A 15,814-nucleotide genomic window follows, 5' to 3' on the forward strand; every position below is an offset into this window, starting at 1 on the left:
CGACTTTGTTTTATTGCCTGCTGCTGTGCACAAAGTGAATATGGGGCAATTTAAAGAAGAGACTCGACAGAGGGAGAACCCCATTTAATCTTTAAAGTAAGGAATATGTTAATTTAGAGGTTTAATCATTGCACCAACATATAGACAGTGAGAATAATCATATGTTGACAAAGTAGACGTCCAGGTATATTATTCAAGAAATACTATCATAGGCCAGAGAAGATAAAGCCTGCTTAGCAACGTCAAAGCAGACCGTTCATGAATTTCCCACTAATAGTTACTTTTAGCTCCGTGCCCTCTACTGAACAGGTAAGGTGAGCTGGGCTTCTAGAACACCAGTGGGCATCAGTATTAAGAGATGTCCAGTCTTAACAGTGGTTTTAGGGAGTGGGAAGAAGGGGTCCGGTTAAAAGAGGCTAGCTCTTCAAATGTAAAAAAAACTCTAAAATTCAGTTAATTTACTGTTTTGAGAGCACTGCTTTCTATTCGGAAGAAACAGTATTCTACCTCTTAAAAATCAAATAAGGTTGTGTCTAGGATTATACAGCTATCTCTTGTACCCTCTTTCATGCCTGCTGCAAAACGCCAGACAACTCAACTTTTCTCATCCTTATACTCCAGTTTATCTAAAACCTTTTTCTATTTATACTTTTTTTGCCTCTTCACTCTTGGTGGAAGCTAGTTCTAACTATTTAGTATTCTTTTTGGAAGTAATTTCTGAAGCTGTGACTGAGCACACCTTCTTGAAGTCTTATTTCATGATCTTTTTGCCCCATACAAGAATTCCACTCAAATGTACTCATTATGCCATCTGTAAAATATATATAAATTCCATAGACTTTAGTTGTTGCTGCCACTAGCATCCATTGCTATTTTTAATGTTTGAGTATCCTTTACTGTCATGGAAGAGAAGTCGCTAAAATGTTGGGGAAATAAGTAGTGACATCAGCAAGGATAGAGCAGTAACTTAAATGAGCTAGAATTTTTCAATTTCGTTTTAAAAATCATGTCTAAATGTCTTGTAACAATTGTGTAAGCCCTGTTAGATTAGGATCAATGCAAATGCCCCCACCCTCGGTGCACTACTTGCCACTAATTATCTCCTAAACCAAAACTCAAGATTTTAAATGCTACTTGGGTGAGTGGTCAATGTGTATTAAAATGCAGCATTTGCCACTGAAACTGTAACATTTCCCTGGACTACAGCCCTGAATCTCTGTAAAGAATACTACGTGGAAATGCAATGTTATTGCCTGTTGGAAGTGGGGGTCCTTATCCCTCACCGCCGCCACCAAATGCTGGAGGCAGGAGTCCCTGTCCCACACCGCTGTTGCCAGGTGCGAGAACCGGCCCCCTCGTTTCAACGTTAGGCTAAGTAAGGACACCGTCTGAGATAGCCCTGCTCACCCCCTTAGTAGCTTGGCACGAGCCGCCGGCTCATCTCCAAGGCACGAGTGTACAGCATGTGCAACCACACTCACAGCAACCCAATAATTTCACCACAAATAGACTCCACACGAGTTTTTATAAAACCAGTATAATCTTTATATAAGATATACGATATGACCAAACGATAAAAAACAACATAAAATAATGGGTAGTATTCCTCCCTCTGGATTGGTAGGTTCTAATCTCAACCACCGCTTCTAACCAACAGTTAAGCTTACTTCTAACCGTTTCCAAAAGGTCAGGCAAGTCGTATTGCTAGAATCACACACATTGCAAAAGAAATGAAATTCTGCAATGCGTAACAATATACTCCTGTACATGGCAATAGAGAAACAATGCCATACGTAGCGCCACAGTCATGTACTGTGTAATAGAAGGAATAATGCAATGCGTATCACTACCAGCATGCCCTGTGCAAGGAAGAAACAAAGCATTGCGTCACACTACAATCATGAACTGTGCAAGGAAGAAATAATGCAATGCGCCATGTTATAATCATGTACTGTGCGATGAAGAAATAATGCAATGCGCCACAATACAATCATGTACTCTGCAAGGGAAAACTAACGCAGTGCGTAGCGCACCAAGCATGTAGTTCATCAGGCAGAAATAAGGTCAGGCGTCATACGACAGTTTGTTAACAGCAATAATGCAAAGTGTAATATGACAGTTTAGGTGCTCCATTAACAATTGCCCCCAACATGATCAATGATGACACAAAAGTACTGCTTCTCACTTCGGCCCCAGTACTGCCTCTCCTTGGGCCAGCACGGGCCTCGATCCGAGCCGAAGCAACAGGCTTGCGCAGCTGACAGAAGCGAAAGGCCGAGAGAGTGTTCCTCCGAGCCCGCACCCCACCCCAGGTGGTGATCCACGTTACCCCTTGGGGGGGGGGGGGGGGGGGGGAAAGGGGGTGGCACGACCCCACTCTTCTCCTTCAGTGACTTGGGCCTTGATCCAGAACTCTGTTAATGGGCACGGTGAGCTCGGGCCGGAGGCTCCGCTCCTCCAGCGCTGCCGGTCCGGGCCGCTACTGTTTCACTCCGCGGTCTCAGTGGATACTGAGACCCGCACTCAGCACTTTGGAGACTTACGTCAATTTCAGTGCACACACTACCCAGGCACTCCTCACCAGCGCCTCGGCTTGCACCTCGACACGCACCCTGCGCATCCGAGTCTCACCTCTTCTCCCGGTGCACACGATGACCAGGCTCTCTTCACCAACGCCTCGGCTTGCACCACGACACGCACCCTGCGCATCCGAGTCTCACCTCTTCTCCCGGTGCACACAACGACCAGGCGCTCTTCACCAACACCTCGGCTTGCACCACGACACGGACCCTGTACGTCCGAGACTCACTTCTTCTCCCGGTACACACAATGACCAGGCGCTCCTCACCGGCGCTTCGGCTTGCACCATGACACGCACCAAGCGCGTCTGAGGTTCAGTTTACTCCTGTGTGCCCACGATCACAAGGCACAACTTCCGAGGGTCTCAAGCTGCAAAAGCATGCACACTCCGCGTTGCTCAGGACTTCTCCAGAAACTTTTATGTTCCTGTGTTTCCAAACAAGGAGCAAGCTCACCTCAGGACCTTGGGGTTCAGGACACAGCACAAAGCACAGTCCTGTTCAAGAAGAGGGGGGGGGGGTGACACCACCCACTGCAACGTCCCTTCAGTCTCTTCCTTACTAAAAGCTACAAACTGCAGGCCAACCCCAGATCACGAAGCAAGGGTCAGTCCTATCCAGAAGTCTCTTCAGCAACTTCTTCCTTGGCAGAGTTTCTTCTTGACCATGAAACAGGTCAAAGCCATTGCAGACTCTACCTGTCCATTTCGCCATTCAAAACTACACCAAATTCTAGGGGTTTCAGTTCTCTTAGTTATACCCCTTCATGTCTTTGAAGTTCGTTGCGCTCAGGGGTCACTGACCCCACCTAAATCAGTTCTGGGTGTCTCCCTCCCAGTGTTACCTTTTTCCCTTTGATACTGGGGGTCTGGATCCTTAATCACTCAGCAGGAGAGGGGTCAATTAGTTTATAGCACCAGCCCAGGCCTTTTCACCTCCCGGGCTTCTCCTCCCCCTACTCTCCAGATGCCGGGCAGCCTGGTGCTATCTCAACCCCTCCCTGGGTCAAGACCTCTCCCAGCTCCTCTCACCTCTCAGAGCCAGACAGTCAATCCACATTTAGCAGAGACACACATAAATGCTTAAAGCACAAAACTCAGCCACTTTCTAAAAGAGTGGTTTCTGAACACAGTGACAAAACCACTTTCATAGAAAGATGTGTTATGACACTGAGTTCATACATACTAAACGTCACCTCTCCATTTTAAACCTATAGGAAACTGGGCTAACAAACACAACACCCAGCCTCCCCATTCTGTCCTATGGGCAGAATGGCCTTTCACCAGTGAAAAACGAAATGGAGTGTTTTTCAATGTCAGGACATGACACACACCTCAGTATATGTCCTGCCTTTTACCTACACTGCGCCCTACCCAGGGGTTACCCAGGACCTACCACAGGGGTGCCCACTGTGTATGCAAAAGGGAAAGTAAGGCCTGACAAGTGGTTGTACTTGTCAGGACAACATGCTAACTTAGCACTCTGCGCGCAGGCCCTACACTAAAGGCCTGAGTTCCCTTCTCTGCGCGCTTTTGCATTACTAGCCCCTGCACACACAGTGCACATCACTAGGGACTTTTACTAGTAAGGCAAACATACCAGTCATGGCCAACCAATTACCATTGTACTTTACATAGGTAACCCTTGTACTTTGATACTCATCAGCAGTGGCAAAGTACCCAAAGCATCTAAATTGGCAACTCTATGTCAGGAAAACGGTCAAGGGAGGGAAGCAAAACGTTTAGGGAACATTAGCCAAAAGGCCAAGTCCTACATTGCCGCAATATGTTTTAGAAATAAAGCACATACTGTACAGAAAAATGACTCCCTGTATCATGCAGACTACAAAAACAGTGAACTCCTCCATGTGAATTCTAAATAGGAGTACAACAAGAAAAATAGTCGCAATCCTCTAGGTGTTAACAAAATTCCACTTTGTATCTTCCAGGTGAGGAAAACTGTGTAGGGTGCAGGTGGGTATCGACCACCAATCAAAGGCGTAAACTATGAATGCACTCAAAGTTGCATTGTCCTAGAACCAAACAACGTCCCCACTTTGCACTCCAATAATATCTGTAAAGAATATTCTCTTTTTTAATTCTGAAGGTCAAAAAATATTAAAATCGGTAATCAATTCTTTTGATGTGAATCTTCTTTTATTCGACTTTGAAATCATTCAGATTTAGAATGTTAAATCATCACACAATAATTGAAAAATTTACAAGGCATATATTAGGAATCCCAATGCATTTCGGGACTAGCCCTTTATCAGGGTAAATTGTCCTAGAACATAATGAATTAAGATCAACTATTCTAATATCCATAAATTTCCACAGTCACATAATAAGAGGTCAACGTGAAACAGCAAATCTGTGCATTCATTCAGCAAGTAAGAAATTCCTGAATCCGTGACTATAGAAGAGAAATGAAGGGTGAAGAGAAGGTAAGCTCTTGTTGGTGAAGTCAAAGTTTGTATATACACACACACACACACACAACTTTAACAAAATAACAATGTTGACAAGCTTCCAAGTTAATATTAATAAATCAGAATCGTGCTGTAGAAAATAAAACATTCCATGAATAAAAGTGAAATGAAAGAATTCAAACCCAGTGACCCACTCATCTGAGGTGCCGAAACTTACAACCGAGTTTGCGATGTGAAGGCGAGATTTTAAATACTCGAGCTTGACAAACTCACTCGTGTTAATAAAATAAGTGGGCTAACAAAGTAAACGGACAATATGATGTGGGAGCACACCGCTGACCTCTCAGGCAAGGTTCGCCCCTGGCATTCTGGGAAATGCAGTTTCTTCTGATGTTTGAGTGTTTCGCCAAGGTTGCCGCAGATAGTGCTTGTTGGACTTGGCCCTTTTGGCAGGTTCACCCCAAAACTTTTTGCGTTCTCCTAGCCTTTTTCTGTAACCTGGTGTTGGTGATTTTAGGCCTCTGAGCACTTTAGCACTGGGGTCCAGTGTAAAGTGTGTGCGCTCTGTGTGTGTGTGTGGTGAGATGGGCCTGCCTTCCCATAGGAATGCATGGGGGATGTGTGTGTCCCTGGTAGTTCCTGGTGTGAGAGGAGTGCAGGGTCGAGTTTGGTATGTGCGAACTCGTGAGAATAAATGCTGCGCAATGGTGTGCGCAGATTTATGGTGACTGGTGGAGAAGTGCCACTTCTAGAAGTTGGCATTTCTGTGTACTGTGTGTCTGCCTGCCTGATGTGGAGTGCATGTCTGGCTTGTGATTGACAGGAGCTGAGAAGGCTGGGGAATTCCAGGAGCCAGGGTGAGTCTGCCCGGTGGTGAATGGAGAGAGCTGCATGTAGATGGGAAAGAGGACTTGAACATGGGACCTGGATAGGGCTGTAACTTCCCTCCAAAATGCCGGGTCCGCCCCCTGTGGTGCGTATGAGTACCCAGCCCCCACCTGACAAAGGAGAGAGGAGCTGAGCACAACAAAGTGCTCCAAAGCTCCCCCAAACCAGTTGCATCTGGTTTTTCCCCCAGCCCTGTGCTGTGTCACAATGGGAAAATGTTGTATAAATATAGGGGCTGTGTCCCCATAAAATGGTTCAGTTCTGCAGTTCTGCTCCTGCCAGGGCGGGCTGCTGCAGAGGCCCAGGGGGGCTACCATGGGGGCTTGCCTCCCTGGGCCCTGCATTGCCCTTTTCATCTCCAAGGGCTGATTCTTTGTGCTGCAGGACCTTTGCCTGCTTCTAGCGCCTTGTGAGCGCTTTATTTTGAAGGGAGGAGAGCATGGGCTGTTGCAGCGCGGTGCTGCACATGGAGATAGAGGGAATCCCGGCATGAGGGATTGCCCCGTGATGGGGCTGAGGCGGGAGCCCACCCCGCGTTCTTTATGTATCGAGCGGGAGCCCACCCCGCTTATGTCTTTGTGGTAACTGCGGTTGCCCACCCCGCTTCTACTTTTTGGTTACAGGGCGGGAGCCCACCCCGCGTTTCACCGCCGCAGCCCGAGTGAGTAATGGCTGCCGACCCGGAAGCCAGGCAAAGTTCGCCTGCTTCTGGGCGGGGCCGGCGACAGGTCTGGAAGTCGTGCCCGGGTCGAGGCGGGTCTCCCGTGAGTCTATGGGAGTCCCGGTGTGCCAAGGGGAAGGAGGGGAGCCTACCCCGCCTCCCCGAGTACTGAGGACGAGTCCCGGGTCCCAGGAGGGGGTCCGGGTGAAAAGCTGTGATGCCACGACCCCAGGCGGGACTCCCGTAGTGAAATGGGAGTCCCGCAGGTAGCCACAACGCGAACGGAGAGGCGGCCCCAGAAGAGAGACGAGCCTCCAGAGCCCCGCCGGCGAAGAGAGCAGGGAGTCCAGCGGAGGCCCAGCGCATCCCGGTGAGTGGAGGCTGGGGTTGGAGCGGATATCTTGTGCTCCCTGTGAGCAGTGTTAGTGTTGGGGCCAGCAAGGGTTCGAAGTCCCAAAGTGGGACTTGGCATTTTGTATACCTGTCGGAGGGGGCCCAAGAAGAGCCGACTTGGGGCCCCCCTGGGGCCTGAAGTGCCCGCGCTAATTTCCTTTTGGGGGCCATGTTGTTTCCTGAGCCTGTGTGTCTCCAACAGTGGACACATTTGTTAAAGAGCCAGTGCGCTCCAACGAGGCGGGCGCATGTTTGTTTCAAGAGCCCAGTGTGGCTCCAACTGGGGCACATCTTACAGAGCCTTGGTGGCTCCAACGAGGGCATGGTTGTTGAGAGAGCCCCAGCTGACCAGCGCACCTTTGTTTTCCCCTCCAAAGCTGCCCCACCTGACAGTGAGCAGGTGTACCGTTCTTAGGGGCATGTTCTGGTTTGCACATGATTTATTTACAGAGCCCCGTGTGGCTCCAACGCTTTGCATATTTGTTCTAAAGGCACAGTGGTGCCAGGCCTTATCTGAATCACAGCTGCCCAGCAAGTAGTGGGCAGCTGCACCGTTTAGGCGCACAGTTCTTGGGGGGCATGTTTTGAGTAAGGAGTGAGATGCACTCCTTTGCCCCATACTTTCCCAGCTGCCCAGCAAGTAGTGGGCAGCTGCAACGTTTAGGTCTGCGCCGCGTTCGCAACCTTGACTTTCGCTGCTCTGGCAGCGCACCCTGACTGTTGGGACATAGGGCATTTGAGCCCCCCTTTCTGAGATGGCCAGTTGGCCAGGGGGGCTGTTAGAATTATAGGGTGCCAGGCCCTAATGCGAGTGTGGTGCTAGGAAATGTTATTCATTTAGTATGATTTACGCACCCTGAGTTATACCTCTAAATGTGTTTTATGATTATGAGGTTGTTTTGCATATCATGGTTTATGCTAGTGAGATTATGTTCCACTGTGTGATTTATGCCCCTAATGTAGTTATACTTAGGAGGTTAGGGTCTAATGCGTTTAGACTTCTGAGAGAATTGCATAATGTGTTTATGCTGGTGAGGTTGGCACAGAATTTAATTCGCGCCTGATGTGAAGCTGTGCATAATGTAATTTATGTTAAAGGCCGATGCTAAGTACAGCGATTACCAGTAGTTACTGGTTTTGATCTATGTTTATGATAAATTCTACATTTACTAAGTTCACTTTGTGATGGTACTGAGAGTGGTCCAGTTGGCCCTGTCAGGTGTAAATAATCCCTTGTAGATATGACCCAGTGCCAGGTGGCACCATGTATATTATGTGTTTACTATTCTAATGTGTTATGAGAACACAAAGGCTATTTTTGATTGAAACTTGTGTGGAGTTCCTTTTGTGGTGTGCCTGGGATGTTGTTGCTGTGTTCGTGCGCAAATGTTTTACACATTGCCACCGGGATAAGCCGGACTGCTCGTGCCAAGCTACCAAAGGGGGTGAGCAGGGGTTATCTTTGGCGTGTAACTCCCTTGCCCTGACTGGAGTGGTGGTTTCTGCCTGGCTTTGGCGCAAGCCTTAGCCAACCAGAAATCCCATTTAACCGTCATCAGTAGAGAATACAGCCAATATTTGGGGTTTGCTGAGTAGGCTGCCACTCATTCTATCAGGTCCAGTACCTCTCACTGGCGCACAGGTGCTTCATCCACGAGCTCGTCAGCTCAATGACTCTCGGGAGTACTTTAAATAGACATTATGATGTGGGAGCACAACGCTGACCTCTCGGGCAAGATTCGCCCCTGGCATTCTGGGAAATGCAGTTTCTTCCGATGACCTTGGCGAAATACTCTAAAATATCGGAGTGTGCTACAAGAGACTGCATTTTCCAGAATGCCAGGGGCCAACCTTGCCTGAGAGGTCAGTGGTGTGCTCCCACATCCTGTTGTCTATTCAAAAGTATTCAAAAGTACTCCTGTAAGTCATAGAGCTGACGAGCTCGTGGATGAAGCACCTGCGCGCCAGTGAGAGGTACTGGACCTGATATAATGTTTGGCAGCCTACTCAGCAAACCCCAAAATACAAGACTGTATTCTCTACAGATGAGGTTAATAAACCAGAAACATGTGTCTAGAGATCAGCACTATCTGCGCCAACCTTGGCGAAATACTCTAAAATATCGGAGCGAGCTACAAGAGACTGCATTTACCAGAAAGCCAGGGGCGAACCTTGCCTGACAGGTCAGCGGTGTGCTCCCACATCCTGTTGTCTATTCAAAAGTACTCCTGTGAGTCATAGAGCTGACGAGTTTGTGGATGAAGCACCTGCGCGCCAGTGAGAGGTACTGGACCTGATATAATGTTTGGCAGCCTACTCAGCAAACCCCAAAATACAAGACTGTATTCTCTACTGATGAGGGTTAATAAACAAGAAACACATGTCTAGAGATCAGCACTATCTGCGCCAACCATGGCGAAATACTCTGAAATATCGGAGCGAGCTACAAGAGACTGCATTTACCAGAATGCCAGGGGCGAACCTTGCCTGAGAGGTCAGCGGTGTGCTCCCACATCCTGTTATCTAACAAACAGTTAAAAGCAGTATTGTATTAACACGAGTGAGCTCATCGACCTATAGACAAGAGCTGAAGAATTTAAAAATCTCGCCTTCACATTGCGAACTCGGTTGTAAGTTTTGGCACCTCAGATGAATCGGTTACTGGGTTTGAATTCTTTCGTTTGACTTTTATTCATGGAATGCTTCATTTTCTACAGCATGATTCCGATTTATTTATATTAACTTGGAACCTTGTCAACATCGTCATTTTTTTTAAAGTTGTATAAACAAACTTTACCAACAAGAGCTTACTTTCTCTTCACCCTTCATTTCTCTTCTATAGTCACGGACACAGGAATTTCTTACTTGCTGAACGAACGCACAGATTTGCTATTTCACGTTGACCTCTAATTATTATGTGACTGTGAAAATGTACGGATATTAGAATAGTTGATCTTAATTCATTATGTTTTCGGACAATTTCCCCTGATGAAGGGCTAGTCTCGAAATGCATTGGGATTCCTGATATATGCATTGGAAATTTTTCAATCATTGCGTGATGATTTAACATAAAAATGAATGATTTCAAAGTCGAATAAAAGAAGAAGATTCACATCAAAAAAATTGATTACCGATTTTTTTTACATTCAAAAGAAGATAATCTTGACAGATATTATTGGAGTGCAAAGTTGGGACGTTGTTTGGTTCTAGGACAACGTAATTTCGTATGAATTCTAAATAGGACATGTCCTACTGTCCAAATTGTTAGCAACACCTGGGCGCCCCACACCCAAAGTTGGATCTAGTCACACCACTGGATGAGATGTTATGATATTGAAACATGGCACTTAACTACCACTATGTGGGGCAAAGAGGTGCTTACATATATTGAGAGCTTGTTACACCATGTAGGGTGACTGGTTGGAAGGGAGTTGCCTTTGTGTTTTTTAATCTTATGTGGAAAACATTTCCAGGTTGAACATGATGACCACAAAGGTGTGGTTATCGTAATATTGGACCCAGCGCTAAGCAGTATGATAGATCAAGAGGTGAAAGAGATAGGCACACAGTTTGTTCTTTTTGTTTAGAAGCTGACAGCTTTGAGTAAATCTGCAAGTCCCTTTATGGGATTTCTTATATTCATACTCCACTTAGCTGGTTACTGAACGGGGTTGTCCATTCAGTTATTTTGCATTAAGTTTATGTTCCTGAGCATGCAAAGGTTGTTTACCTAGACAGCTTATTGAGCCATGAAGCTGAAGTTATGCTTGATAAATAAGAAGCAGACTTAGCATCATTTAATAGCTTCCGGTCAATGACACATTCACAGTCGGTGACCACAGCAGGAGGGGTTTCTGATCCACCCAGCCCATGCACACACAACTGGGTGCTGTCTCGTGGAAATTATTTTCTCTGAAAAGCAGGGCTTTAGGTGGGCCACGTCCCTCTAGGTTGCAAAACTGCCAGTAATTAAAAACTGATATTGAAATAGATCCCCATTAGGCCCTGTATTCATTACTTTAACTTGACAGACAAAACCAGTGATCAATTGTTGAACAATGACATTACAAACCATTAAGGTAATCTTTGTCAGAGATGTAGTTTCCGTTTACATTTCACATGTTTTACCTAATCTTGCATTCTTTAAGAGCGTTTGCTTTTTCTAAACGGCTTTTCAGGCAGCATGTTACTGTTGTATCATTGTACTACGGACGAAATAACATTTAGGTGTCTTCGTGAGTTCAGGTTGTGGTAGGCATTGAAATGGCAAAAGCCAGTTTCTCAGTGGATCATACAGGTGTTTGTTCAGAATATATGTTCATCCAATCCATAGCCCTTTTGCAGATCATACAGAGCAATATGCCTACAGAGATTCTATACTTAAGTGTTTGAAGAAAATACACTGCTGTCGAAATATTGACTGAGAGATAGTAAAATAAAATGCAGTGCTTAAATGTGAAAATCTCCAACTCTAATTATTCATAACCAAAGCACTATTATTTCTTAACTGGCAGCTCGTACTACAAACAAGCTAGACCTATTGACAAAGAATAGGTCTGGCGTGTTTTGTGCACCTCCATTTCTGTGCGATGTCAAAGTAGAAAACTAACAGGCACGAAAATACTGGTCAGATGACACGCTATACCAATTGAAGGGTTTTACTTATTATGTTTTAAGACACACCCTTAATTATATTGCCCACGCCTCTTGGGAAGGATTTCTAGTTTATGCTTCTTAGGGCTCGCTTTCGGGTTGCCACCTCCTTTTTATGCCAATTAAAGAACTGCTGAAACTACGTGTCTAACTCCTGGAGTTGCAAGTCGTGCCCGCACTTCCTCTGCCTCTTGTACACAGACTTGTGCACTAGTGGTAGGAAAGTGGGTGAAGAAAGCCCGTGCCAGGATGCACTCTAGAAACTACGCCTGCGTAAACCACATTTAGACGTCCGCTGCTCCTTCTACAGCTCAGCATACAAATGATATGATGCTTTCTCCCTTACGAGACACCTACCGTGCTAATTTGAGCGCCCATCGCGGTAACAAGCAGGGGTCACAATGTCTCTGAAGGAGATCCTCTGGCTTGCAGAAAAGTCTGCGGTGAGCTCAGCGGCCACTCCCAAGGCTGGTGACACAAAGGAAGGACTAAGCTGTGACCCTATCCCGAAGCCAGAGCTCGGGTAGGTCCGCGTTGGTCTGTATAAGTGGTTGTTTCTAGCTCTTTGTCTTGAACTGAAACCTTGGAACTAATTGTAGTTTACAGGTGGCGTACTTCTCTGCAGAATCAAGGAAGGTGCTCAGCTCGCCTACAGGTCTAATCCCCAAAAACCAGCGTAACCTAGCGGCCATTTTGGAACAGTATTTGTTTAATGATATATACAGCAAATGGCCAAAGAACACGGATTAGACATATTTTGTGAATGATACATAGCCCATTTTCTGCCATGCACGTCAGGGTCTAGAAATGTGTTACTAAGGGTATGAGGACATCATGAGCGAAGAAGATGCCAGAATGCATAGACACTGTAGAAGCGCCAATACCACCCCTGCTCTAAACTTCTTTGTATCCGCTTCTTACATACTCTGACATGAGCAGCAATTACATTACACAAGGACGCAATTGTTTTTTTTGGTACGGGAAGATTAAGTTAATTCCTACGGGAAGATTAAGTTAATTGCCCCGAATCACAGGATGTTGAGCCGACGCTGAGATCATTTCCTGTGTGCCTGCAGGCCGGGCTTTCTGCCTCACTCAATTGCACGGAAACTAGCAATGACTGGATATAGGTAGGGAGGGACAAACTGTGCTAAATAAACAATGATGTAGCACTGCACCAAAGTCACTTCACCACATTGTATCAAAGGGTAAAAACAGAACAGCACCACTTCTAATAAGATACGGCGCTGTTTCTCAGACTCTCCACAGGTTCCTGCGCACTTTTGGCTGCCTTGGACCACGCACTCTTTGCACAGAGTTTAAGGGTGTTTGTGTGTGTAATGTCTACATACATGTCAAAATACCCGATTTTTTTAACGCTAAAAATGACTTTATTTCAGCTGTTAATAAAAAGTCGGTTGTTTTTTGTGTGCAAAATCTCCCACTTTCCCGTTGCAAAATGTTGGCCCATATGGCTGTGTAACATATAGGTTTTGTATTGGTAAGGGTAACCTTCCAGTACAAAGTACTATACTATTACATAGTATACAACTTTTTCAAGGTTTAATAGCTGCTGTAAAGTACAGCATCCATGCAAAGTTGGAAAAGTTTGGAGAATATAAAAATGTTATCCAAAGTTATGCCTACCGAGAGGAGGAATATTTTTCTGATGCAAATTCCTGTCTACTAATGTTAGTAGATTGGGATTTGCATCAAAACCTGTGGCTGGTTGCATGGGAACACCCAGGTACCACCTATGGAATGCTCCCTTGAAACAAAGTAGGACATAGTGCTACTATGCATTCCTTTAGAGCTACTACCCAGCACAAAACTAATGACGTCCACTTAGCACCAAATTGTGTCACTTTTGTGACCCCCGCGAATAATAGGCCTTTTCTGCTGCGTGAACAGTTAACAGCAGCTGCTGTAAACCTTACAAACTACAGTTAGGCCTTTATGTGGAACTGATCCTGCAAGCCCTCAGACCCAGTAGTGACTAAAAACATACTTTGGAATGGATCCTATATTCATATCCCTAATTTTGCAAGCAAAAATACGAATCAGTTTTTTTAAATAATCACTGTGAAAACCGTTACAGCATTTGAGTTCAGCGATGGAGTCACTGTTTACATTTCACATGCTAGCCTTGCATAAGTGTATCTGGTATTTCCAGATGCTGTGTTTCTGTACAGTGTTTTTTTCATGCAACATATGAGTCATGCATATGGCAAACAGGGAACCAAGTCACCTGTCGATGTTTGGGCGAGATCAGGATGTACATGGATGTTCATGACTGAGCATGATTGAGAGCTCTGGGGTTGAGGCTGAAGGCAGTACAAGTTTTTAACAGTGCTTGTCAGTGGGTCTTAAAGGTGTTCAGACTAAATGCTCATCCAATCCTTTGCCTCTCTGCAAAGTGAAGACAGCATGATAGCATATGTGCCAATTGTAATGAAAATGTTATGTGAAAGTTTGTGAAGGAGAGGCATAGCTGTTGAAATACTGACAGTGCCTAGGAAAAGAAAATGCTGTATTGAAAGGTGAGTACACCAAGAGAGACTGCATAACGAATGGGTGGTGACACAAGGAAGTATATGCAGAAGGACACAGTGAAAAGGTGGTGATAAAGAGAAAGGAGTTGTGTGAGGTATGCAGATAGAGGATTTTAGAAAGATGTGTGGAGAAAAGGCATAGGTGTCTAACAGAGTAAGAGTACAGAGGAAAGTGGAGTGAAGGGGAGAGCAGGAGTGATTAAGACATTCCAAAAGCGACAACCCATTCTAAAGTATTCTTTACTTTGCAGGATCTTATTCTCAGAATTGAAACCTTTTCAATCTCACTTATTCACATTATCATTGTTGCTAGTCATTTATCTCATGCTGCTAATAAGTTTTGGCAAAGCTAATAGGTTGGCTTGTTTTAATTGTTGTGTGATCTGTCTGATGCAATAGTGAAATACATGCAGCTAAGCTGTATTTCACCACGATATGTAGTAATTATCCTACCCTGATTTAAATGTGCCTTCATGGTGTTGGGCCTTCTACTGCTCCTAGGTGGCGGCAGAAAGTGATCTAGTGCTGATGTAAAAGCACCTTCACTGGTCGGGCTCCTAATAGCAATTTACTGTTGGTATAACAGTGCCGCCAAAGGTTCGGCTTCTACCCCAACTGGATAGACCTCATAAATGATTTACTAATGGAGTAACAGTACTTCAAGCGGAGGGGCTATTTTTGTACCAGAACAACTCCAACCATATGCAATTGAGGGTGCACCATTTATACATATATTCTGTTGCTCAGCGCACGACTGAATCAGTCCTAGCTTGTCTTAACTCTCATAGATACCATAACATGCCAACAGACCTGATTCATGTGGTAGACTCGCCGTTTTTATGGAACAATTTTGTTTATTAAAGCCCAATCAGGACAATACACAGCTGTTCGTCTACAACCGAAGGCTAGCAGCGGTCAATAAAACATATAGCGCTTGTATCACACCTTTTCCGCCTACAACCCTTTGGTAGGCGGCATGAGCCAAGCGATTTTAAGAAAACAAAAAAACCCATCAAACAAGCCCTTCAGCCCCCAATTCTCTGTAATACAGCAATTATATGGTCAATAATGTTGGTCTCACAGTTTGTTGTGGTGTAGGAAGGAGAGATAGCAGGATTCCAAATAGCACCTAACCCTCTAGGGGGGTGGGGTCTCATAGGGAATTAAGCGGAGCAGCCGTAGATAGGTCAAACATGTCAGTTCTTAAAACTCTGAGGAAATTATCTGAATAAAGGGGGCCTACCTGTCAGGATGAGAGAAGCAGCCTGGATCCACTGACAAGGACAGTTTCTCCATCCCCAGGATAAACCAAAGTTTATGTAGCCAGGAGGTGTGGTTGGGAGTCTTATCAGTACCCCAGAGTGATAGAATCACATGCTGAGCCGCCCCTAGAGTTAGGGCCATTTGCCTCCCTCGTTTGGAGCGTAGGGGATAATTTAGGGGGTTTGGTAGTCCAAGAATAGTGTATGCTGGGCAGCTTGGGATGGAAGTGTTAAAGGCAGAGTTGATATCAGTCAGCACTTGATCGCAGTAACAGGTGAGTTTCGGATAATGCTATAGGAGGTGCAACAGATTCCCAGTGTCCCCGCACTCCCACCAGCATTCTTTCGAGCGCCCTGCATTCCATTTGTGGAGTCACTCTGAGGTCAGATACCAGTAA

At 45.5% G+C, this 15,814-nt stretch overlaps 1 protein-coding gene across 1 annotated transcript in view; it reads right to left on the bottom strand.

Moving 5' to 3' along the window:
* LOC146855197 (NADH-cytochrome b5 reductase 3-like) overlaps positions 1-12,302 on the bottom strand; it is a 252,932-nt gene extending 240,630 nt beyond the window's left edge. Inside the window, exon 1 of the mRNA XM_085652847.1 lies at positions 11,960-12,302. Within this exon, the coding sequence (XP_085508973.1) occupies positions 11,960-11,980 (21 nt within the window). The 5' untranslated portion in view covers positions 11,981-12,302. The remainder of the gene's footprint in view (positions 1-11,959) is intronic.
* Positions 12,303-15,814: the final 3,512 nt, after the last annotated feature.

The sequence above is a fragment of the Triturus cristatus genome, chromosome 4_1, assembly GCF_964204655.1.
Source record: "Triturus cristatus chromosome 4_1, aTriCri1.1, whole genome shotgun sequence".
NCBI lineage: Eukaryota > Metazoa > Chordata > Amphibia > Caudata > Salamandridae > Triturus > Triturus cristatus.